The sequence below is a fragment of the Pteropus alecto genome, unplaced genomic scaffold (genome assembly GCF_000325575.1).
Source record: "Pteropus alecto unplaced genomic scaffold, ASM32557v1 scaffold39, whole genome shotgun sequence".
NCBI lineage: Eukaryota > Metazoa > Chordata > Mammalia > Chiroptera > Pteropodidae > Pteropus > Pteropus alecto.
The window spans coordinates 12659424-12684897 of NW_006443568.1; the positions used below are offsets into that span (position 1 = coordinate 12659424).

The 25474-nt window shown below is 55.7% G+C and overlaps 2 protein-coding genes across 3 annotated transcripts in view; one reads left to right on the forward strand and one right to left on the reverse strand.

The window, feature by feature from the left end:
• Positions 1-2791, forward strand: part of RAP1GAP (RAP1 GTPase activating protein) — a 28172-nt gene extending 25381 nt beyond the window's left edge. For both annotated transcript variants that reach the window (XM_015598819.2, XM_015598820.2), the window contains 4 exons: positions 649-751; positions 1091-1194; positions 1372-1410; positions 1808-2791. In XM_015598819.2, coding sequence (XP_015454305.1) covers positions 649-751; positions 1091-1194; positions 1372-1380 — 216 coding nt within the window. In that variant the 3' untranslated portion in view covers positions 1381-1410; positions 1808-2791. The remainder of the gene's footprint in view (positions 1-648; positions 752-1090; positions 1195-1371; positions 1411-1807) is intronic.
• A 13869-nt stretch (positions 2792-16660) lies between these two features.
• The window catches only part of ALPL (alkaline phosphatase, liver/bone/kidney), a 52507-nt gene continuing 43693 nt past the window's right edge, over positions 16661-25474 (reverse strand). The window contains exons 7-12 of the mRNA XM_006924474.3: positions 24550-24693; positions 22850-22919; positions 20624-20758; positions 18245-18436; positions 17699-17818; positions 16661-16985 (exon numbers count right to left, since the gene is read on the reverse strand). Of these exons, the coding sequence (XP_006924536.1) occupies positions 16720-16985; positions 17699-17818; positions 18245-18436; positions 20624-20758; positions 22850-22919; positions 24550-24693 (927 nt within the window). The 3' untranslated portion in view covers positions 16661-16719. The remainder of the gene's footprint in view (positions 16986-17698; positions 17819-18244; positions 18437-20623; positions 20759-22849; positions 22920-24549; positions 24694-25474) is intronic.

The window sequence follows — 25474 nt, forward strand, 5'->3', positions numbered from 1 at the left end:
CTCTGTCTGGAGCCCTCTCCTGCCTCCTGCTTCCCCTTTGTCTGTCTGACTCCTACTGATTCTTCTCGGCTTAGCCTCCCATCACCTCCTCTTGAAAGCCTTCCCTGATTTTCTAGTCCCAGGGTAGATTCGGAACCCTTCTTTATACTCTCATAGACCCCTGGGCTTTGCCCTTAGCCCCCTTTTGTCATTCTTCGTTCAACACACGTTTAGTGGGCACCTGTTCCTAGCCAGGTCCTGTTCCAGCTGCGGCAGGTACGGCACGGAGCAGTGCAGACCCCTGCCCAATGGGGTGTAGAGTCTAGAATTATAATAGTCTCTTCACAGCCTGTCTTGCCTCCTAGACTTCGAGCCACCTGAGGTCAGGGGCCATATGCAACGTCTCGTGGCTTTGCCCGGGAGAACGTCAGTGAATGTTTGTTGAATGAATGAGTAGGAGTACATAGCGTATGCCTGTTCCCACTCCGTCCTCCTGTGGTCACCCGGGCACAGGCGTGGCTGGGCCCCCCTCCTCCTCTCTGCAGGGGGGCAGTGGTGGGAGGTCGTAGACTGAAATGGGACAGAGGAGGCTTGGAGGGGGAGGGAAGCCAAGCCTGTGCCGCTGGACAAGAGCTGACCTCCCGCTTCCTGTCCTCCGCCCATCCCCAGGAGAGCATCTCATCCTCTGGGACACCACACAAGCGGGACTCCTTCATCTATAGCACATGGCTGGAGGACAGTGTCAGCACCACGAGTGGGGGCAGCTCGCCAGGTACCAGGCCACAGGCGGCCTCCTCTGCCACTCTGGCGGTGGGAGGCGGACAGGGCTGGGCACAGAGGGCTGAGTCCACTTCTCATGCCCCAGGTGGTGGGGATGTGACGCAGGAGACAGCAGGAGGGTCATTATCAAACTTAAGGTGATTGGGTGGCTTGGAACGCTGGTGGCTTCTGGAGAGGTCGTGGAGGATGACGGGGAGGTAAAGACAGGAGTTAGGGTGAGGGAGGCACTTGGCGGGGTTGGCGAGCACCAGTGCCAACTGCCCATCCATGCCCATCTCCCTGGTGCCTCCCCGCAGCCAGTGAGGTGGCTCCCTCCTGCCCCCTTCCCCAGGCCCCTCGCGGTCACCCCATCCAGACGCCGGCAAGTCGGGGGACCCTGCTTGTCCAGAGATCAAGATCCAGCTGGAAGCGGCTGAGCAGCACACATCCCAGCTGGTACACGCAGCCCCTGGAGGGGACCAGGGGTGGAGACTAGACCAAGAGGTGTCCCCTAGGCCAGGAGGGGTTGGGCTCACCCCGCGTGGGCACAGCCAGTGACTTCTGCTTGCCTGTGTCTCCTGCTCCATGTCGTCATCTGTCCTGTCCCCTGCCTCGTCGCCATTCTCTGTGCAGGGCTGTTAGCCAGGCTCCCCTCGGAAGGTGACTGAGCAGGTCAGACCCAGCCCTCAGCTTTTGTTGGGTGGGAATGGGCGGCAGTGGGCAGGGGCGTGGGCCGGCTCCTCCCTGTTCCTCTCTCCCCTCTCTGGGCTGAGAGCTATGCGTCTGGGTTCCGATCCTTTGCCACTCAGATACTGGGTGACTTGGGCAGATCGTTGGCCCCTTTCTGGGCCTCAGTTTCCGTATCTGTGCAGTGAGGCTAATAAATGCTGCCTCACCTCTGCTCATGAGTTGCTGGGGGGATTTCATGGGAGCCTGAAAGGGACTTGGAATTACTGGGAGAGAGGGGTCTGGGGGATTCCCAGTAGGATGGAAAGACCCAGAGCCTGGAACCCCAAGGGTGTCTCCGTGTCCCTGCTTTGTGGTTTCTCCATCTCCCTTTACCCTGCAGGCGAGGTCGCAGAAGCACAAGGTGAAGATGCTGTGTCAAATTCAGGCAGACAGGACCTCTGCCCCCAAAGTCAACACCAGCCTGTGGGCTGCCCCCTGTCTCCCCAACCCTCCCCTCGACCCACTGTCTGGGTGGTCTCTGCAGGGCGGAGCCATCCAGGCCCGGGATCGGGGAAGCTGCTGGCATCACCCCCACACCCCAGGCTGGGGGCTGGGCTGATGCAGGGGGTCATCAGTTGAAGCAAGACTCCAGGCCTGGCTTGCCCCCACCTGGGCCCTCCGACACGCCTTGGTGCCCCTCTGGGAGGGGGAGACTGAGCTACACTAGGGCGTACAGAGCCTGCGGGCAGCGGGATGTGAGATGAGGTGGAGTGTGCACTGGGCCGGCAGTCCTGAGTCCTGGCTTCCAGGATGGGTTCCGCCATGTGACTCTGGGACACCTCTCTGGACACCTCTGCTACAAACGGACAAGATTATTTCAGAGGTCACTGAAGACTGTGATTCCATGTACCTGCCCCAGAATGGGGATATCCTCCCAGGGGCCTCCCATCACCCTACCCTGCTGCTTGGGTCCCTGGGGCCCCAGGTGGACTGAGGGGCAGGGAGCTGGCTCTGCCCGTCGCCCCTCCTGGACCCTCGAGCTCTACCGCGGATCTGCTGATGCCCTGTCCACTGCCTCCACACGACAGACGAGTGACCCCCTTGTGGGGGAAAGGGGACCCTACCTGGCTCCTCAGCCAGCACCCAGCTTCACCTCTGCCATCCCGTGTTTCTGGTCACCCCAGGCCAAGGGGTCTTGGCTGGCCTAGAGACAGAGGCTTCACCTTTGCCCCGCCCCCCACCCCCACAGAGGGGGCGGCCAGGCACAGCCGCTGTGAGTCCACATCCTTGTGTGTGTCTGTCCACACTTTTTAGGAGCCACGCCAAGGGCCAGCCTTCCAGCCCCAACACCCATTTTTGGAAGCCCCTGTGGCCGTGTGTGTGTCGGTAACAGTTGTACAAAATAAATTCTATTTATCGCTATTGTACCCAGAGTTGGACCTGGCTTTGCGTGAACCCTGCCCAGATCGATCCCAGGTGGATCTCAGTGGTACCAAGCCGGAGGGGGAAGCCTGTTCACCACCACCACCCCAGCCCGTCAGAGCTGCTGGGTCCGGTGGGCACACCCAAGGCCAAACCCCGGGCTCCATGACCACCAGCCATGGCTTCCTCCCCATGGCACTGCCCTTCCCTCCACTCTGTCCTCTTCTCCACAGGGGGAAGAACAAGGCTTTGAATCAAGCAGACCCTGGTTTGAGTCCTGGCACCATCTACTAGCTGAGCGGCTTTAGAGAACTTACTAGCTCCTCTGAGCCGCGGTTTCTCCTTTTGTAAAATGGGAGCAATGGTACCTCTCCCAAGGGTTTATCATGCAGATTCATTCATTGAGCTGGTGGGTATCAAACACCTAGCCCAGTGTCTGGAACCCAGTGGGTGCTCAATGATCAACTTCACCATCCCGTTCAGCGAAGCCCAAGAATTTCCCCTATGTGGCCACCAGGGGGCAACGAGTGATCACTTACCTGGCAGTTGGGGATGAGTCCGTTCAGCTTGAGAGGAGCTCAGTGCAGGACAGTTAACAATAAAGAGTGATGAGTGACAGAGGTGTGCGTGAGCAGTGGGCCAGCCTGGCTGAGAGAGGCAGGGGGACTGGAACAGTGGTGCCTGAGCATCCTGGAAAGGTTTAGTCAGGAAAGCGTCCCCCAGGGATAGGACGGCTGATGCTTGGGAAGGTAGCAAACAGTCCTGAGTGATGGGAAGGTGATGATGGAGGGCACAGGGAGATGGAGAGAGATGAAGCTAGAGGCCACATGGCCTTGAATGCCAGACTAAGGGGCCGGAGCTTTATGCTGAGGGCAATGGGGAGCCATAACAAGAGAAGTGGGGCTGCTGGCAGAGACGGGCTGGACAGTGTCAGAGCAGGGCGGGGAGGATCAAGAAGGCTGTTGGGGTCAGAGGGTGGCCAGGGGGGCAGTGTGCAGGCCTGGAAGGTGTTGGGAGCCCTGAGCGTCTGGATGAAGGTCCCAACGGGATATGGGGCTGAGGGAGGAGTTGAAGAGGTTCTCAGGGGTCCAGCCTGAGTAGTGCATGGATGGGGAGTCTTCTCTGAGCTTGGAGCATGGGAGGAAGAGCAGGTTCGGGGTGAGTTAGGGGTTATTGGGCTTGGGGATGGGCACAGAATTGGGTTCCATTAAGATCAACCACGCCCTGGCCTCCCCGACAGCTTTGCAGCCACCCTACACCGTTCTCGCCACCAGCCTCCCCAGCCTCCCCAGGACAATGCTGAGTGCATCCTGGGGGCTGCCCCTGCTTTTCCCATCAGGGCCCTTCCGTGACTCTTGGATGTCTGGGGCCACCCAGCGTCTGTGACTCACACCCAAGCCCCAGCCCCGCCCACCTCGGTTTGGCTCTAAGGCTGCCTTGGGCACAGCAGGACCCCTCCTGACCCCAATCCCCTCCTTTGCTCAGCCTCACCCTTGTCCTCCAACCCTCATGCCCCTCCCGGGGCCTGGCTCTTCAGAACGCTCTGCCTCAGTCTCTCATGTGTCCCCTGCAACCCCTCCCCCAAGGGCAGGCAACCACAGTTCAGCACTAAGGTCAAGAGCTTGGCTCTGAGGTCATTCACTCCCAAGCTCTGTGACTGGATCTCAGATTCCTTGTCTGTACAGTAGGAATGCTAATAGTCCTGACGTTGGTACCCTGATGTGGGGATTCGGTGAGGGGCTACTTCATTAAGGTCTTGGTGAAACCTTGGCCCATGGTCGGCTCCAAAAATTGTGTGTGTTGGGTATGAGGGGTGATGAGCCATGAATGAAGATGACATGTATAACCCACATCAGAGGGTGTGGAGTCAGCGCTTGGGGTGGAGGACGGAGTGACTGGCACTGCCCGGCACAAATATCTGACGTGAGGCTTTGGGGACGGAATAATGTCGGTTGCTCTCCTGAGCTTCAGCTTCCTGGTTTTACCGGGCTTGATGATCCTTTTATTAAAGATCCTGAGCACCCCACTTGTATCCTTTCTTTTACTATGTGCCCCACGCCGCAGCTCTGACTCGCAGATGAGCCAAAGCTCTTGGATCTGTTGTGGCAGATGCAGAGGCAGCTTGGTGAGCGGAACCTGTCTTTGCCCTAGGTTGTGCCAGTTCCCATCTGTGGGAAGGGCAGGCCCCTGGGCTGGGTTCAGCCCAGGCCCTCACCCTACGCCCTCCTCCCCCCGGTCTCCAAGGTGGGGCTGGGGGAGGCTGAGGACCAGTCTGGCCTCTGGGATCAAAGTGTCCAGTGCTGTTTCTTTTGTGCCCACGCCAGCTCCATGCTCGCCCTGGGTTCTGAGGTGGGGAGGGCGAGCCGGGACACTGCCCCGAGGCTGGAATTAGGGCTTGGGCGGGGGGCACCGGGTTCCGGAAAGTATTGGACTCGGCTTAGAAATAACTCTGGTGGCGGAAACGGCAGCCAGAGGTTTCTCCAGACACAGGAGGCAAGAGGCCTCCTGTGGAGGCACTTGGGTGCCTGGCTGCCCCAGCAACTCCATCTCCCTGCCTCAGAACTGAGACCTGTCCCTCCAGGCCTCATTTTCCTCACCTGTAAAATGGGGACAAAGTCTATTGCTGTGAAGAGACTATCATGGCCACTAAAATACCTAGCATAGAACCCCATGCCCAGTAGGAGGGGTCCTCTTCTGTCCTTCCCCACCCCCACCCCCACCATCTGGGTTGTCCCTGGACATACATGGCTAACCCTGGGGCCCCATTGCCAAAGAGACAGCCACAGGCACAGGCCCGCCCAGTGCCAGGGGACTGGGACCTGGACATTCTCTGCTGCTCAGGCCGCAGGGGTGCTTAACCAGGGACCCTGGAATGTGGAGATCCCTCCCTGCACCCGCCCTGCCAAAGGGACAGGCAGGGACGGAGCCTCCTGAAATAACCAGATCTGGTTAGAGAGGCTAATTTTAAAAGCCACTCTGGCTGCCCCATGGGTCCTTCTGGGAAGCCATGAATGTCCCTGTGTTTGCCCCTGGGAGGCAGGGCAAGGGGATAGCACCAGGGGCTGGGGAAGACGCCCACCCCTGACTGCCAGCGCAGGAGACCCCGAGCTGCCTCCCAGGGCCCACCTGTTCAGGGCCCAGCCTCTGCCACCATCCACTCAGGGCAAACCCTGGTGGGATCTCGGGACCCTCCAGCCACTGCACTGGTCTCCCTAAAGCCGTTCTGCGGAGGGGGCCTTAAGCGCTCTGTCTCTCTCCGTCTTGGCTCTGTCCCACTGCTGCATCTGCTCCTTCTCTGTGTCCGTTTATCTCTGCGTCTCCGCCTCTCTCAGTCTCTGATGCGCGCAGTCCTTCTCTGCAGCTGCGGCTCTGTCCTCCTCTCTCTGCATCCATCCTGCAAGAGGACCAGCAGCATTCCTGACGGTCCACAGGCTGGACTGTGCACGCCAGGTGGGCGAGCATCCGCCTGGGAGTTAGGGTTGCAGGTAGGGAGGACAGCAGTCCTGGGAGCCAACAGGAGCTACAACTGGGCAGGCAGGGGCCATGTCCAGGCATGACCTGGGCCATCTGGCCAGGCCAGGTGACAGAAGAAGGAATGAGCTCCAGGATCGGGTTGCCGGATTTAGCAAGTAGAAACACACAGAGCCCAGTTAACTTTGAATTTCAGATAAACAAGGAATAATTTTTAGTTTAAGTATGTCCCAAATTTCACATGAGGTATACTTAAACTAAAAATTATTCCTTGTTTATCTGAAATTCAAGTTTAACTGGGCATCCTATATTTTATCTGGCAGCCCTGTCCAGGGAGGCTCTGGAGTGTGAAGAGAGGTTTCTCAGGAATGTCAGGATTTCTAGCCGTGGGAGCCCAAGCCTGGTGGGGATGTCACGACCATGCCCTGGGGAAAACTCGGTCTCGTGGGGGAGGCACAGCTCCTGCCCACAGGGAGCTTTCAGTTTTCTGCGGGTAGGGACAGTCCTTGGGAGCGTGGAGTGGCACATGACACACAGCACCGGTCACCTTCTCAGTGGAACCATAGACATTAAGAGGAAGGGTCTGTGTGTGCTTTCTGCTGAGCCCCAGTGCCTAACCCAGGGCCTGGCACATAGTAGGGGCTTCATAAATGTTTGTTGAATGAATGAAGAACCTTCCTTACCCCTCCCCATGGGAGTGGGAGGCTGGCTGGCCAGGAAGGGGCTCCAGCATCCTACCTCCCAAGCTCCTTAGAGCCAACTGGAGTGTGCCCTGCCCCCACCCCAGGGGCTCCCCAGAGTGAGCTGCAGAGGGAGAGGAGGGAGGCAGAGGTGATGGAGAGAGGACAGCTTTTCCCCTGCCTCACCCCCACCTCAGACCCCAACCCCAGCCTGGAGTTCTGCCTGGGCAAGGGTGCAGGTGGGGATGGGGACTAGGGTAGGGTGATCTCTGGCTTCTGGTTGGAGGTGGGGGGACAGGCCAAAGAGGTGGTTCTTAGTGCTCCTTAGTGGGCATTTGGACACCCAGGGGGATTCCTGGGACCTAGAAAGTTGGGGACTCTTGTTTTGGGGGGGAGAACAGATGGGCTCTTTCCTGCAGGCCATTAATTTCAGGGGTCTCGTTGGAGGGGGCAACTAAGGAGAGGCCTGTGGCCCTCCCTTATCTTCCCAGAGGCAGAGCCCCTTATTCATTCATTTGCTCACTTGCTGACTCCCTCACTAAACCGTCACCACCCTCTGAGACGACCCTGCTCCAGACCTTGTGCCAAAGGACCTCAGCAGCTCATCCCAACAGGAACACACCTGTTGAGTGCCAGCACTGCCACCGGCTCCCCACCTGACCTTGGGCAAGTCACTGACCACTTAGAACATCAGTTTCCCCTTCTCTCCAGTGGAGAGAACACAGGCAGCAACCTTGCAGGGTCACCGTGAGAATGAGAGATTATGCCCGCCCAGCGTGAACGCTTCGAAGGGGGAGCCATCGTATGCGTTGTTAATGTTATTATCCGTATCATTTTAAGACCCCTGTGGGCTGGACCGCGAGTGGCCAGCTGGCCCTAAGACCCTGGCTCCATGGTCAGTATCACACTGAGGCCATTCTTGCAGGTCCCACTTCGTCTCGAGGCTTCGGCCATGTCAGCCCCCATCCCTCCTTTTCCAGGAATGTCAGCTTCTTCAAGGTGTCTCTAGCTTCTCAAAGCAGCAATACGTCCTGAGAAAAGCCAGAGGTGGGGACAGAGCTTGGAGCGGCCATCAGGAGGCAGGGTTTGGGCCTGGCCCCCCTTTAATCTGGAATGTGAGCTGGAGCTTGTCCTCTCCTGCTCAGGGCCTCAGTTTCCCCAGTTGTACAGCAAGGGAACAGGGCTGGACATCCTGCCATGCCCTGGATGGGGCCTCTGTGCCATCCTGTTAGTAACGGTTTAGCTCTGAGCCTATAATCACATCAGCCCTGGGAAGAACTAACACAGCGTTTCTGTAAATTGGGCTCTAATTGCGGCTTTTAGTGGAGTCAGATGCTCCCCCATCCCCCAGCTGGTGTGAATCAGCGAGGTTGTCCCGGCCTGCCCTGCCAGGCCCAGGAATTCCTTGGGATTGTTCTGGCTCCCATAGAGCCAGTGATGGGTCAGGGACTGATGTTCCTTGAGGACCGACGTGCGCCAAGTCCTGAGCCAGGCACTTTCCAGCCTGGGGACTCCAGATCATCTCACCACAGCTCTGGGAGGCAGGGGCTACTGGGACCACTTTTCAGAAGGGGAAACCGAGGCACAGAAAAGCGAAGTCACTTGCCCAAGGCCGCTCAGCTAGAACCCAGATCTGTCTCTTCTCTGCCCGAGGCTGAGGCTCAGTCAGACCTCCTCTGAGTGGCTCTAGGGACTGCCTAGGGTCACGGGAGTCTCCCAGTCACAGCCCTCTTCGTCCACAGGTGAGCCATTCTGCTCCTTCCCCACTGGTCTAGACTGGAGAATGAGATGGTCGGGGGTGTCGGAACAGGAGGTCAGAGGCACCCCCCTCCTTGGGTGGAGCAGGGGGATGGTGGTGGGGGTGGGGGGGAAGGCTGCGGTTCCTTCTGTTTGTTCTGGAAATCCCAGCCGCTTCCCTGAGGAGCCAGCTAGTGGTTCCCAGGCCACAGCCTCTCGGGCGGAGCCAGACCGCGGCTGGCCAGCCTGGGAGCACTGCCCATCAGCCCCGCCAGGCTCCACCAGGCCCTGGCGCTGGGTGGTCTGGGCGGGGGCCAGGGGGGCCGCGATCCTGGCCACGGGGCAGAAGCCACAACTGGAGACTCAAGGCTGACCTAGAGGAGTCCTGCCAGGGATGGTCTAGGTGGGGGGCGGGCAGGGGCGAATGCTGCCTTGCGGAGAGCCCTGGAGGGAAACCTCTAGACCCCAGTTCCATCCGAGGGCCTCAAAAGAAACACCGCCCCACCTTCAGGACTGTCACCGTTAGATGGTTTCGACTTAACCACTGAGTTGATTCAGACAGGAGCCCACCTTAGCGGCTGGTGGAGAGGTCGGGCAGAATACCTGCATCCCAGCTCTGCCCTCCCCTGGACCTCAGTTTGCCTGTCTGGACAATGGGCAGGGGACAGGTCTCCACACTCAACAGGGGCTCCTCCGGCTGGACAGGCCGTAGTTGGGGGGTGGGCAGCCCACATTAGAAGGATCTCAGGTGTTACCAAATTCATTCGCAGGGGCTTTTCCTTGCCCCGCAGGCTTATAGCTCCCCCTTACCTTGGGTAAAGCCCCCTTTGTTTTCAGATCTCAGAGCTGTACACCTGCGGGACTGGATGGAGATTCTGAGTTTCGGAGTCCGGCAGGCTCCATTTCAAACCCTGGCCACTGGCTCTCTGTGACTTTGGGCACATCACATCCTCTCTCCACCCCGCAGCTTCAAATCCCACCATGACCCTCATCTTTCTGTCTCCACCTTGGGCTTCTCCCCTGAACTCTGAGCATCTTTCCTTCCTGACTACCCACCAGCATGCCCACCTCAAGGTCCAGCAGATATCTTTGAGCTAACACGATCCAAACCAACTCTATTTTCTCCCCAGATCTGCTCCCCCACATCCATGAACGGCACTCCCAGCCACCCATGTGCTCCGGCCAAACACTCGGGGGCATCCCTGATTCTATTTCTTCCCCCGCTCCCTGCATTCTGTCCCTCAGCAAGCCCTGCTGGCTTCAACTCCAAACATGCCTGGGATCCAGCTCTTTCCCGCCACCAGCACACTTGGCTGGTCCAAGCCACCACCATCTTCACCCCCAGCAACAGAGAGGCCTCCGGACTGCCCTCTGGCATCTGCTCCTGGCACCGCTGCTCCTTCCTCTGCACGGCAGCCGGAGCGATCTTTCCAAAACATAAACCCGATCACGTCTCTCCCTGCATCTCACCTTCCGGAAGATGCAGGCTCCCACGGTGCTCTGCACGACACCCACCCACCTCTGGGCTCTCGACACATCCCCTTATTTCTGCCCCGCACGCATATGAAGCTCATTTCCCGCCTCAGGGGCGTTTGCTTTCTTCCTGCTGGGAACAGTCTTTCCTCCGGCAAAGCCGCCATCTTACCGACTGGGTCTCAACTCAAATGTCATCGCCTCACCAGCTACAGTAGAGCCCTCAGCCAGATGGTTCTCTTATCTGTAAAATGGGGCTACTGCCAGGGCCCTCTACCTTCAGCGTCGTTAAGAGGGTGGAAAGACAGTTGGGGAGTGGGGGCTGAAGCGCCGGCGTGAGGCAAGCACTGGGTCCCTATGAGTCCTCCCTTCTCAGTGGCACCCACAGTCCCAAGGCATGGCTTTCGCTGAACCGGCTGGACCCAGGGTTAGGAGGCTATTAGGGTCCTTTGCTTGAGGTAGAAGCTGGGCTCCTCTGCCCACTTTACTGTGTGACTTCAGTTTGGTGTCTGACCCTCTCTGGGCTGCCTTCCTGCTCTGGCCCGCAGAAGCCCACTCCAGCCTGAGCTTTGTCTGGGGTACTTTGGAAAGAGGCCTGTGTCCCAGGAGAACCTTCAGGAGTGGAGGGCTCAGGGCAGAAGAAGCACCTTGCAGCACTGCTTCTGGCCGCGAGGGTGCGAGCGTGTCAGGACAGCACCTGCTCACGCCCTGAGAACAGGCAGCAGCCCCTCAGATCTTGGCCCCGGGGCCCTGAGATCTGAGGAGTTAACAGTTACATGTCAGACTCCTCCAGATCCTGCCGGAGATGCTCCTTTCACCCTGACTCAGCCAACTGTCCTCAGGGCACAATCTCACAGCTGCCATTGTTCCCCAGCCAGGTGATCTGAGTGGGCAGGAGGCTGATGATAGGGCCCTCTGCCAGAGCAAACAAGCCCAGGCTGACCCCGGAGACCCTGGAGCCAGCCTGTCCTGGCATAGGCAGGTGGAAGTCATTGGGCGTTTCCACTAGGACAAGGGCACAGGCCCAAGACAGCAGGATCTCTGCCACTGACGTCCCATCCCTTGAACCTTTGCAGAGTTACATTCCTGACTCCTTCTGCTACTCACCTTGCCTGACGCCAAGGGACACAAAGGCAGGATTAAATCCTGCTCTCAGGAGCCACACTGCTTGGCTTCGTGTCCTGCCTCCCTCTCTCATAAGTGGTGTGTGACTTCACATAAGTTATTGAATTTCTCTCCATTTCCGTTTCTCCATCTATAAAACGGGGACGGTAACAGCCTCTGCCCTGTGAGAGGGTTGGGAGGATAAATGAGCTCAGTGAGCTGTGAGGCACTTGGAACAGCACCCAGCACTCAGGCAACCCCACAGAAGGCTTGCGGTTGTGCCTGGAGCTGGTATCCTCACTATCTCAATGCTTTTAAGCCTTGATTCCAATGGACAGGACAGAGAAGTGGCCCCAGCCCAGGCTCCGTCCCCACCCTGTCCATGCGTGCTCTCCATCCTGAGGTTCTGAGGTTCGGAAGAAGATGGTTGAGGAACCAGAAAAGGGCCTGGTGCTGGCGCCGTGATCAAGACAGCATCACAGGGAGGCCGCAGGAAGCCACACAGGAACTTGGGAGCCCAAATCCTCTTCTGAGAATTTAATCCCCACCCCCACCAGCTGGTGCTAGATCTCAGTGGGAGGTCCGGGGTTAGCCACCGGGACTAATTATAAATGCCGCTTGGGGCTCTCACAACCCCATCTAAGGGCTTCTGTGGCTGATGGGCCTGGGTTGTTTTCCTTGGAGGGATTAGCACCCCAGAAGTAAGGTGGGAAGGGTGGGGGAGACATGGATGGGAAGTCAGGCAGACCCAAGTTCAACTTGCAGAGGTTGAACTATGGGCCTGGAGCAGGTCGCTGTGCTCTGCCAAGTCTCCACGTTCTCATCTGTAACATAGGGATGATATTGTTTACCTCACAGGATGGTGTAGGGGTATGTGTGGAAAATGCACCCTCATGGTGGCACCATCACAGCCACATCTCAGGTGCTTAGTAGGGCAGATGGTGCGTAGTAGGTATCCTCTCCCTCCTGCCCTTAATCTTGGAGCGGTCAGTTTGCTGGTCCAGCTTCCTTCTTGACAAACAGGGGCCGGGACTCTCACGCACGTATTTGGAACTTGTCTCCCTTTCCATCTCCATGGCCTCAGCTTCTCCTGCCTGTTCCAGTGGCGCAGGCTCCCGACTGGTCTCCCAGCCTCCAGTTCCTCTTCTTGAAACTGTCCGCCAAGATGATCTTTCAAAAATGATGCTCATGCCCCAGCTCCAGAACCTTCCATGTCTCCCCAAGGTCTTCATGGTCAACTCCCAGCTTCTTGGAATGGCATTCGAGGACCTCCTGACCATCCCTCCCTCAATTTCCTCTGAATTCCTTCTTGTATCCTCATGCCCTGTCTCAGTCCTCCTCACCTTGTCCAGCCCCAGCTCACTCATTGGTTTCTCTGCCTCTTCACCCATTGCACTGTGCCCCCAGCTGGTTAGATGGCCCGTCCCTGCTCCCACAGCTCCTTGCTTCCCCACCCACTGGGATTGCTTCTGGCAGTCTCTGTCATGAGGCGTGGGCTTTCTGAGGACAGAGCCTCAGTCCTGTTCACTGTTGTCTCCCACGGTTGGCACAGAGTAAAGCAGGGGCCATGAGTTCAGTCTCCATCAAGGCCAGATAGGTGACATATGTCCAGAGGGGCTTAGCGTAAAAGTCCAGGGAATTCTGGGGACTGTGGCAAACAGGGGAGCAATACACTGATTGGCAGCCATCTCTCTGCTCTGGCCGATCATTGCTCTGCAGAAAAGTGGGGCAATGCCAGCCACACCTTCCAAGCTTTCGAAAAAGCCAGAAACCCGTCATATGTGAAAGTTCCCAATGTCTTAAAAACACTGTGAGGATGCTCCATGACATCTGGGGAGCATGTGAGTTGGAAGGGGCCCTGAGTATGAGTGAAGCTGAGACAAGACCTTCTGCTGACCGCTCAAGCTTCCCACACTCTTACCTTATTAGAGAGCAGAGATTCTCAACTGGTTGGTTAGTGTGACTTTGCCCCCTAGAAATCTAGTGAGTAGAAATCTAGAGGCCAGGAATGCTGCTAAACATCTTACAATGCATAGGACAGTCTTCACAACAGAGAAACATCCAGCCCCAAGTTGTCGCTAGTACCCAGGCTGAGAATCTGCTACAGAGCTGTTGGTAGCAAGCAGCCATTCAACCAAAGACTACATTTCCCAGCATCCTTTTTGCATCTAAGTGGGATCATATGACTAGTTCTCACCAATGGGAACTTCTGGGAAGAAGTGATTGCAAAGTGAGTGTCTCCTCCATCTGCATCTCCTTCAACAATGTCTTGGTCAGATAGAACTTAGTAGATACAAGTTCTGGTTCAACAGAACATCTGGAACTTAGAGGAAGGAAGAGTCACAAGAGCCTGAGTGCCAGTCACCTGGCCAAAGACACCACTGGACATTTGTAATAGAAATAAAATCTCATTGTGTTAAGTTCTGGATTTATTTTTAACAGAAGACAGGGTACCTTGGATGAATTGAAGAAAATTTGTCAGCTCGTCTTTGTTCTTCCTCCGGGAGAAAGCATCTGAGGGCTATGGAAACCCTTGTGCTGTGGGTACTGTCACCCTTAGTTTCTAGTTTCCAGTTCCATGACCTCTGCCTCAACCTCTGGCTTCGATCAAGACTCAGAGCCCACCAACAGTAACAATAAAAAATGATCAGTGACCTGAGGGTGCAGGGTCCCAGCCTGGGTGAGGGGGACTTGGGGAGGACTCTAGAGCAGTGGGTGTCTAATCATCAGTTCTTAGAGGACACATCAGCCCACCGCCCGGACTCAAGGTAAGAAGAGCTCCTGGTTCCTAGAGGGATTCTGAATGCTCCCTCTACATTCAGGTGTAGGGATGGAACATCAATGCAGTTAGAGAACTCATCTGAGTTCATAGAAACAAGAGCACGATGAGGCAGAGACATGAAACCTCATCCTTCTGACTCAGAGCCCATACTTTCTAACCCTATCAGTGTATCCCAAAGTTTAAGATGCTGTTGGTGCCCCGTTTTTATCCTTCGAGCATGTAATGTTGCAATGCATACCTGGGGGCTTTCTCCCAGCCCTTCCAAGGGCAGGTTGGGAGGGCCAGGGAAGTAATTTTCCCAGGAGCAGCACTTAGCCAGTGAGGGATGAGAGTGGAAGCATAAATAGCCCAGCGCCCTTGCCCCACTGAGGGCTACCTCTGCGGTACAGCTTCCCCCCATCTCCTGGAGGCCCATGGTAGGACGGAGCCCTGGTTGTCCAAAATGGCAACCTGCTTGATAACACCCCCTGGATCGCAATGTCTCCTTCCCTTTCTCGTCTCACTTCTACACTTTCTATTTCCTACTTTCTGGGTTCTTTTTACAAACCACTTGTACACAAATCCTTGTCTCACGTCTGCCTTTGGGAAACCCAGCCTCAGATGCAAAGTATGGTTTGCACTCCCCTGAGATATGTAAGTTGACTTCAGGTGGTACCGGTGAACTTCCAAAAATTGACTGCTTAAATGTGAATTGAAAGAAGTGTTTAGGAAATAAGAGCATAGAGGTATGACAAAAATTGTGAAGGTGGTATGAGAATAACACCTACAAACTATACTATATACTTCAAAATGACATATATCTTTGTCCTGGCAAGAAGGTAGGCATGTAGTTTAATTTTTATCCCAGCAACAGCTTGGTTTTACTTCTCTTTTTGCCAGGACTGCTAGGGAGCTCAGAGAGAAATCTGCTCATTTGCATTTTGATAACTGAAGGTTGCTCCACTTCTGATATATGGTTTCTCATATTTCTGAGTTTGTATCTAACTTGGGTGTGTTATGTGTCATTAGTACTGGCTGCCTCAGAGCCTGGTTAGCAGGAGATTGGAAATGCATCATAAACAAAGGGTTTCATTAAGTGTAGAAGCTTTGGAATTAGACGGATCTGGATTCTAATCCCAGCTCCACAGCTTGGAGGGTCTTGAGCTATCATATCACCTCCAACACCCTTATTTTCCTCATCCGTAAATGTGGATGACGGGGGCCTATTTCCCAGTGAAGATTAAATGAGCTGAATCCATATCAAGCATCAATCACAGAACTTGACAGATGATAAATGATCGATGTTAATTGTTATTATTGTTATGGGGACATTCATTCCAATGAAGCAAGAGGAACAAACTTGGGAAGTTCTGTATACGCCCCATGTCAGGTGCAATCCTGGGCCCAGTACCCAGGCTTGGCAATCAGGTATGGAAAGAGATCGTAGTTGCCATAGTTGTGAGGGCAGGCAGCATGTCAATGTTGTTTACCACTAAATTCTTTAGACCTAGTACAGGCCCTAGCACATACTCAATATTTGTGAATGAATGAATGAATGAGCAGCTAATACGGGCCAAGGTATATAGTTCTGTTGGCGAGTGCCATGCAGCCAGGGCGTCATGGAGCCCTTGAAGGCCTTTCTGTTGTGGGTTTCAGGACACAGAGGCAGGCTTCTTTAATCCTTATAGCAACCCAGGAGTGGCCTGTCTCTCATTTTACAGATGAGAAAACTGAGATGCAGAGACACAAAGCAATCTGTCTAAAGTCACCTTGGTAATGAGTGTTAAAGACCCTGGGCTAGGAGGGGCCTCCTTCCTCCCCGCCTGACCTCCCTTCCACACTTGGTCTTTGAGTCCAGTTCTTCCCAGAGAAATGAGCTTATTTCAGTCTCTTCCTCATTGACCACAAAGACTCAGCTCTGTCCTCAGAAATATTTGGAAAGTTTTATTTAAATGTTTTGTGTTCCCTTTTAAACAACACCAAAAAGAGATTTTTTTTTTTTTGCCATTCCAGACAGGAGAGTCGCTTTAGAGAGGAGCTGGCATGTGTGTTCGGAGCTGGGAAGTGTCTGCTCTGCCAGGCTGCTCTTCCCAGCTCTGGCCACACTGGGGTTGGACAGTCAGTCCTAGGAGCTGACTTCCTGGGAGCCCTGGGTGGCCTTGGAATAAGTGAGTGAGCAAACCCCCAACCTGAGCAGAAGGACTTGGTCTCCCCTGCAGGTAGGGACATGAGCATGCCGGGCCCTGAAGGGTTCCAGATGGAAGGACAGCAGAAGGTGAGGGTTAGGTCTGGAATGTCCCGTGGAAGCTCCAGAGCCTCCAGGTGTGGAGAAATATGTTTGCTAGAAAAATAAGATGCTTTGAGAATTTCTGCAGTCTGTGATCTCTGCCTGCCCAAGAGAAACCTACCCTGTTGGCCAAAGTGGCATCGGGGTGGGAGTAGAGGCAGAAGGCCAGGAACTGGTCTGGCCCCAGAGGAGAACTGCAGAGAGGAGAGAGGCGGGCAGCAGACTTTGGTTTTCTGGGTCCCTTTCTGGCAGTTGCAGAGGCTGGGGAGGCCCCCGCCTCCTTGCCCCTTGAGGTGTGGGCTGCTGGGCGGTGCGCAGGCTGGGGGAGGGAGGCTGGCCATCTGTCGTGGGCTGGTGGGTGCTTGGGTCCCGGGCCCTCAGAACAGGATGCCCAAGGGGAGCAGGGCCAGCGGGAGCAGTAGGGACCCTGGGGAGGAGCTGCCCAATGAGCTGACTGAGGCACAGTGGTCACGGTTGGCACCGATGCAGGCCGCATAAGCCATCACGTGAGGAATGTAGTTCTGCTCGTGGACACCATGCAGCAGGTGCGCCATGGGGCCCTTGGCAAAGACGGCCACGTCCTCCCCGCCGTGGGTCTCATGGCGCAGGGGCACAGCAGACTGTGCCTGGTAGTTGTTGTGAGCTGTGGACCGGAAGAAACATTTGCTGGGAGCCTACCAGGAGCCGGGCGCTATACAGCAGCTTCTCCGTGCCCCTTCCAGACTGGCTCAAATACCCCCATTTTACAGAAGAGGAAACTGAGGCTTAGTGGGGGGAAGTCATTTTGCACAAGATCCCAGGATTCGGGCCTGTGTCTATTCTGACACAGAAGCATGCATGCTCAACCCCTAGAACTGATAATCATCCTCATCTGGGCTATTTGGGTGAGAAGAGAAGAGTCAACTCAGCAGAGCCTCTTACCACTGGCTGCACCACTTGACACCCCAACCCTGCTAGGGGCCTCTGGGGACATCAGGAACAAATGAACATCCAACGATATGGAAGTAGATGAACACACTGGAAAGACTCCTACATTGGAATGTTATGTAGCCAATAAAAATGGCAGCACCTACATGTGCTAACTTAGTTCCATGCTAAGTTCATCAGACCCATTTAGTCCTTCAGAAAACCTTGAGAACAGTTTTATGGAGGAAACTGAAGCTGAGAAAGGTGAAGTTATATGCCCCAGGCTCTAGAGCTACTAAATTGTAGAAGGGGATTCAAATTGAGATTGTTCTGACTCAGTCCTGGCTATTCCGAGACCTCTGTTTTTGACCACAAGCCTACATTCTGTTCTCAGGCCCAGCCCCGAGAGGTGCCCTGTCCCCCCCAAGGCCTGGGTCTTGGCAGTCTCACCGTAGTCCACCATGGAGACATTCTCTCGCTCACCGCCCACCACTTTGTAGCCAGGCCCATTGCCATACAGGATGGCGGTGAAGGGCTTCTTGTCTGTGTCGCTCAACATGGGGGCCAGACCTGTACAGGAAAGCATTGGTCCGGGGGTCACGCTGGAGCCCCAGAAGCACAGTCCCTTTGAAAGGCTCTGACCCAGCTCCATGAAGCCACCTCCCAAACCTGATTTACCTCCAGCCAACCATCCCTGTTTTCCCTCTGCCCACATCCCTCCTGTCTGTCAGTCTGGCCCTCCCTCCCTCCCTCACTTCATCCATCCCCTCTCTCATTCTCCTATCTATCCACTGTCCAGGTAGCCACCCATCCACCCCTGCATTTGACCTTCATCCTGCATTCCCCCACCTGTCGGTAAATTTTCCTCCCTACTCCATTCTCACCGAGTCCCACCACGCCAGGCCCTGGGCTTGCTGGCCCTTCCGCCCAACTCCTGCTCTTGGATGGCCAGGCCCCGGGAGTGCACCATGCCCACCCCAATGGAGGCCCACTTACCAAAGATAGAATTGCCACGGCGGGTGTACCCGCCAAAGGTGAAGACGTGGGAGTGGTCGGCCGTGACGACGGTTATCGTGTCTTCCACGGAGGTCATGGTTCCCGCCTGCTCGATCGCCTGGTCCATCTCCACCGCCTCGTGCAGTGCCTGCTTGGCTTTGCCCTCATGGTGCCCATGGTCGATCCTGCCTCCTTGGGACACCAAGGCAAAGGCCTTGGGTGAGGGGGAGGGGAAGAAGATCGGCACCCCAAGCCCACCACACTTCTACCGGTTCACCCTTCATCAATGGAGAACTGTCACGTGCCAGGAGCCACATTAGGCTTTAACACAGCCATTCGACCTTTACGGCAGCTCAGTTGCTGGACCAAAGGCCCACGCATGGAGAGTCCAAAGCCAGGATTTAAAGTAGATCCACCTGACTGCAAAACTTGTGCTCTTTCTACCACCCCGAGCTGCTCCCAGCACTGCTGCTCCAGCTGCTCGAAGGAGTCTCCGAAACGTTGGAGAGGCAGGGAGGGAACCCACATGCCTGCGTGGCGTGCCCCCTCGGTGCCAGCCATGACGAGCGGATGTCTTGTTTCCCCTTTACAACAATCCTGGGCAGAGATCAATATAGTCACCCCCATTTACAGGTAGAGCAACTGAGGCCTAGACTGAGTTGTCCCCAGGGTGGAATCCGCTGCGATGTCCCCAGGGTGGAATCCGCTGGGATGTGAATTCGGGCAACTCACTCTAAAGCCGTCATTGCATCTCCACTTTGAATAGTCCCCTCTGAGTGTAAAGCACAGTCCGAAAGGGTGGCGAAAGCCCTCGGCGCCTGGGCAGGACCCACGGCAGGCTTCCAGAAAGGCCTGTGGAAGCTTGCATCCCATGCCGCCTCCCCCAGGTGAGCACAAGACACCTGGCATGCGGCATGGCTTCAAGGTCATGGTCAAGGGCTTTGTGACCTGAGGGAACGCCTCCCCATCTCTGACAGGAAGATGATGCCTTGGTGGACATTCCCAACTCTGAGGGTCCTGGGCGCCTGGCCGCTCTCCCTTCCCACTGGCCTGAGCCTTGCCACTCTGGCCTGGCAGGCTGGCAGGGCGGGTCCTTCCTTTGTTGTGGCTCTGGGAGCAGCTGGCCTGGCGGGCCCAGTTCTGGCTCTGCTCACAAAGAGGACTGCTCCCAAGGGAGACCATGCTCACCACCGCTCGTTCCTGGCTGGTTCCTCGGCGTCAGAGGCCTGTTCGGGGCCAGGCCGAGAGACCGCCGTGCTCAAATGGGAACCCCGGGGTTTGGCAAGAAAGCCCAGTCAAACTGGGCTGGCGGTCATTGGCCTCTGGAGCGCGGAGGGGCCTGAGCGTGTGTGTGTATGTGGGGTGAGAGTATGTATACAGATATGTCCGTGTGTGCGTGCGTGTGTGTATGCGTGTGTACATGTAGAATATGTAACAATGGCTGTTACAATTTGGGGAGATTCCGGAACCTTTATCAGATCCTCAAACTTCCTGTTATTGACTCAGCTATTGCGTAATCATAATAATGGAAATAATAGAAACACTGAGGATGTATTCTCTGCCCAGTCCTGTTCCGACTACTTTATGTCTCTGAACACAGTGGATGCTAATAACCCTTCTAAGAGAGGGGGCCTATTTGGGGCCTCATTTTACAAAAATGTGCAGGTAGAGGGTACACAGCCAGTGGACAGCAGCATCAAGTCAAGAGCCCAAGAGTCTGACTCCAGGGCCTTACCAGGGCCCCGGGAAACCCAATACGTGTCGGCATATGGCTGTGTTGACTCCCAAAGCATCTAGTTCTCCCAATCTGGAGGACCCTAGGATATCCCAGGCCCTTCCCTGGGCCTTCTCTTCTCATGAACCTGACCTTGGCCTCACATGTGCCTAGTAACAGCAGATGTCCGCCGTCCATCTGAAAGGGCTCCCGCAGACCAACAGGCATTTACAGAGGAGGCCCCTGGGCCTGTGTCCTTGAGCCCTACCAGGCAGCTGCTCAGAGCACAGATGTCTACTGGGGCCTGCCGATTTGTCTTTTGGGAGGAGTGAAGCTGAGGGGGCTGCATGCCCCTTCAAAGCCAGGTTTCAGGGAGGAATTCCAAGAAGGAAGAAACTGGTCTCCTCTTTCAGGAAGGCTTCCTGGACTAGTAAATCTGGTGTGCCACCTCCATGCCCAAAGGAGAATAGCTTGTTGGGCTGGGAGCTTCAGGACCACCCCCTTCTTCCCCAACCCACAACCTCTCCCCACAAAAGGACTTTCCTCCATCATCCTCAAGCTGGACAGTCCTCTTTGAGAGCTGGACCTCCCTATGCCCTGACCTCAGGACTCTGTATCCAGAAGCTCCCAGGGAAGCGGCCCAGCAGCCAGTCCTGGGCCCCTACCTTCCACCAGCAAGAAGAAACCTTTGGGGTTCTTGCTCAGAATCTTGATTGCCACCTCCACCATCTCGGAGAGTGACGGGTCAGTCACGTTGTTCCTGTTCAGCTCGTACTGCATGTCCCCCGGTTCAAAGAGACCTGAAGACAATGTGGATGGTGAGAGCCTTGCTGGGAGGGTCCCCAAGGAACCTGGTGATGCCTCAGGGAGCACAGGCTGCCCACTTACAACTTAGGGGTAAAGTGGGGGAAAGGAAGCTCATCTGGATGGCTCTTGGGGCCCTAAGTGTGCCAAGTGCTTTGAGCACTGCCTCCTTTCATTCTCATAGCTGTACCATGGAGAAGGATCACCATGTCCATTTACAGAGGAGAAGACTGAGGCTCAGGGGGTCAGTGACTTGCTATTTTCAGCTGCTAAGGAGGAGATCTGGGATTCAAGTTCATCAGCCTACCCCCAAACCTGAAGGGCCCCGGACAGGGGCCCATGGCCCTCGGGTGGAAGACTGTGTCGTGGACTTGACGGGGTGGCTTGGTTTTGTGTTTACATGTTATTTACAAGTCAGGTGTGAAGGGCACAGTGCCCTGTGCAGTGAAACAGCACAAGATTTGGAGTCACTGTCCCTTCTATTCACTGAGCTTGGCTTTCTCACTTATGAAATAAGGAGAGGGACCCATTCCTTGCCTACGTCACAAGATTCCACACGTACCAAGTTGGTGTTTTCTGTCCTGGGTATCCTTCCAGAGCACCCTGCCCTTCTGTGAGTGTGTGTGCAGCCAAATGAGAGCTCCAATTAAGAGAGTACTCACTCTGTGTGACATGCCACCCTAAGTGCTTGGGAAGCATGTAGGTGCCAGCCTCCAAGACGGTGCCCAATAAGCTCTGACTCTTGGACTTCACACCTTTGTGTGTCCCCCCACCACACTGACGAGGGATGGCTTATGTATCCTATAGAATACTGCAGAAATGACAATGTATGACTTCCAGGCCAGGGCACAAGACACTGCAGCTTCTGCCTTGCACATTCTTGGATTTAGAGAGATTCCCTATGGCAAGGAACTGAGGTCTCCTGCCAACTTCCTGCACCAACTTATCAGCCATGCGAAGGAGCCATCTTGGAAGCCCCAGCCCCAGCCAAGCCTTCAGACAACTATGACCCCATGAGAGGCCGAGCTAAGCTGCTCCCAAATCCCTGACCCAAAGAAACTGTGTGAAGTAATAAATGTTCACTCTTATTTTAAACTGTTAAGTTTTGGGACAATTTGTTATGCAGCAACAGACAACCTGTATAATGCATTAGCTCATTTAATCCTCATGACAACCCTGTAGCAGGCCGTATCGTTACCCCCATTTTGTAGAAGAATCATTATTCCTAGTTTATAAAAGTGAAAACTGAGGCACAGAGAGGAGAAATCGCTTGCCCAAGGTTGCACAGCTCATAGGTGGTAGGAGCTGGATTTGAAACCAGCACTCTGGCTCTAAGACGCATGAGTGAACTGTCATGTTCTATGGGCACATGTGTAGCTCTGTACAGACTGTGTGTGGTATGGGGTCTGTTCCACCTGACGCAGGTGAGTAGAGGGCTGTGTGTGTGTGTATGTGTGTGTGCGTGTATTTGGGGGATTCTCCAGGCACCCAGCTCTGAGCCCATAATCTCCAATGACACACCAGGACCTGGGGGCTGAGCTCCTTGGGAAAGGTTTGTGGGAGATATTGCCACCACTTGCTGGGCACAGCAGCCAGGTGGGAAAGGGGATCCAGACGTCCATAGAGCGGTGCTCAGGTCTCATTCCACCTGGCCTAGAGCTGCCCTTGGGCCCCACCCTTGCTCCCCATTCCCTGGGGAGGAGATGAAAACCCCCAATCAAGACCAGCAGAGAAAATCTATCTGGCTTCTGACCTGGCCACACAGCAGAGTGGCCTCCAGGCCCCCTTGCTCTGCAGCCTGAGATCTGTTGACATCCCAGCTCCCTCTGGGGTTCAGACTCACCTGGGCATGCCTCAGGTCACCTCCCTTCTCTGAGCTTCGGTTTCCCTTTGTGCTCAGGGGGGTTATTCACCCTGTACAGCCAGCATATTTCAGCCTGAAGTTCTATGAACCAGAACCCTTTCCTCACCCCTCCCAGGTCCTGGAGCCCGAGGGCAAAGGTCACTAAGTAAGGAGGCGGGCTGGGTCCTTGCCCTCAGGGATCACGCAGCCCTCACCCCAGGGCACCCACCCCCGACCCCCTTACCTAAGAGGTAGTCCACGGTGTTGGGGTCGAGGGCCAGGAGCTCGGTGCGGTTCCAGATGTAGTGGGAATGCTAGGAGGAAGGGCCTGTGTCAGCCGTGCTGGGGCTGGGGGAGTTGGAAGAACCTACTTCAGCTGCTCTGAGTCTGGGGCGTGTATTTGTTTCCTTCAGTCCTTTAACAATCCCTCCCTGAGCCCCTACCGTCCCTCCCTGCCCTCAAGAAACGACGAATAAATGGCAATTCTAATGCAGGGACTCAGGGCCCACTGGGGGCCCTAACTCTGCCAGGAGCCAGCTGTGTGTCCTCAGGAGACTCCCTTGCCTTCTCTGGGCAATGGCATGAGGGTCCGTGGTTTTCAAATCTCAGGGGCTGTTATGGGGAAAGAGGGTGGGAAGGCTAAGAAAATGGGGCTCTGTTCCTCCACTCCCACCCCCTCCCTTGTTTCCCATCTCAATTAATACTCACCTCAGCCCTATAAGGTAGGTATTATTCCCATTTTACAGATGAGGACACTGAGATACACAGATGACATAGCTATTTGGCAGTAAAAGTGAGACACTCTAGAATCTACTCTTAAGGCATGATTTTCAAGGAATGTATGGCCTCTCTGGGGCCCCACAGTGACACCTGGTCCGGTCCAGTGCTGTGGGCCCTCTTCCTCCCTCTTCCTCCCTCTTGGGGTATAGTCTGAGCTCCAGGGTAAGCACCCTGCCTGGGCAAGAAGGGTTTGGCTCTGGTCCCATGTTCCAGGAAGAGAAACTGAGTCTGGGAGAGGTGCAGTCTCTCTGGCTTGGGCCGGGGGGTGGCTCTGGCCCAGCCTGAGCTGACTCAGAAGGAATGGAAATGGTTCAAAGCAGCTCAGTCGCACCCCCATCAACCCCGTGGGGGCCATTTCCCAGCCCCTGCCCCCAACTCACTCTTGGCCCAGCACCAGCCCACAAGGCCTCCCCGAGGGCCAGCCCTGGAACCCTCGGAAATCTAACCCCAGAGTGACATCAAAGTGGCTGCCAGGCTGCTTGCTCTCCCTGTCTTCAGCCCTGACCACAGTCATTTCCAGACCCCAGCGGCCCCAGGCCCAGTGGCCAGCAGCACAGATTTAAAAGGCCAGAGCCACTCCAGGAACCAGAGCTCGGGTTCTTCCCACGCTCCAGCCTCCCTCCCCCAGCACGTGCCCTCGCCCGAGCCAAAGCCAACTCGCTGTGGAGGGCTTCTACCTCGCGCCTTGCTACCTCTGCCTGCAAGACCCTCCCAGGGCTGCCTCCTCCACCCCCACCTCCCCCTGCCAGGCCTTCTCAGGCCCCCGCTGTGGTCTGTCTTCTCTGGGTTCCCGTAGGACCCGGGCATCCCACCATCCAATCACAATGCTCCATGTTTTTTGACCATTCGATTCCTCCTTTGGACCTCATGCCCAGCCAAGGACCCTGCACACAGTAGGGGCTCAAGTGGACTGAAAGGCCATGCATATTGCTCCTGGCGCACCCTCCCCACTTGCCACCTAGCTCTTTCTATTGCCCTCCCCTAAAGGAAGGAATTGATCGATCACCTACTGTGCGCCATTCATGTATCCATTAGACCATTTGAGCCCATTGAGGTGAAAATTATGCCCACATTTTAGAAGAGGAAACAGATTCAAAGAAGGCTACCCCAGCACCACTCCCACCACAAGCTACCCTGCAGTCCTCTGGCCCCTGAGCGGGCTACCTTGTGCCTCGGTTTGAAGCTCTTCCAGATGTCGATGAGGTTCAGGCCGTCCAGCCTCGTGCCCCTGGCCTTCTCGTCTATCTCATACTCCACATCCGTTCTATTCTTGGGAAACATGTACTTCCGGCCACCCCCCATGATCACCTAAAGGGGACAGGAGCCATCAGTACTCTGCAGTTCTAAGACATCCAGAAGCCCCAGTGGTCCCCGCCTGGGGATGCTGTGGATGCTTCTCAAGTCTGAGGGGTCCTGGGTTCAGTCCACCCTGCCCTCCCGGAGCCTCTTCTGACTTGGAGAGGTGACGTCATGAGTCAACTGGGACTGGGGTTTGGGCTCCTGCGTGAAATATCGGAGCTCCCGATAACCTCCCTTTCCTGGCTTTCCAGAAGCCTGGCACATAACTCCCACTTGTGTAAATATAATTCCTCCTATAGAGTACTCACTGTGTGTCAGGCACTAAGCTCTTCACACACTTTATCTTACTCAACCTCGCACCAGGGCCACAAGGGAACCTGTGTCCCCGTTTTCCAAATAAAAGAATGAGCGCAGAAATGAGATGTCTTCCCCCAAGACCACACAGCCAGCAAGGGGCAGAGCCAGGATTCGAACCCAAGGCTTCTCTGACCCTGGCACTGGGGCCCTGCTGTGCCCGCAGAACCAAGGACGGAGACTCCAAGAGCCTCGTCTCCCACAGCGAGAGGCAAAGTGCCTGCGGGCCGGAGGCCTCGGCCAGGGAGGTCTTGGGGCAGCCCAGCTGGGAGCCTGGGCAAACAGCGGGCCAGCGCCCACGGCTGTGTAGTCACCGCCAGGCTAATTTTACATCACCACGCTGCTTGCGTGGGCAGAGGGACGTGGGACTGTTTGTTTTCCTTGGGAGTCCATGTTTGAAGTCCTGACTATTTTTAAAACAGAGCCAAGAGCATAA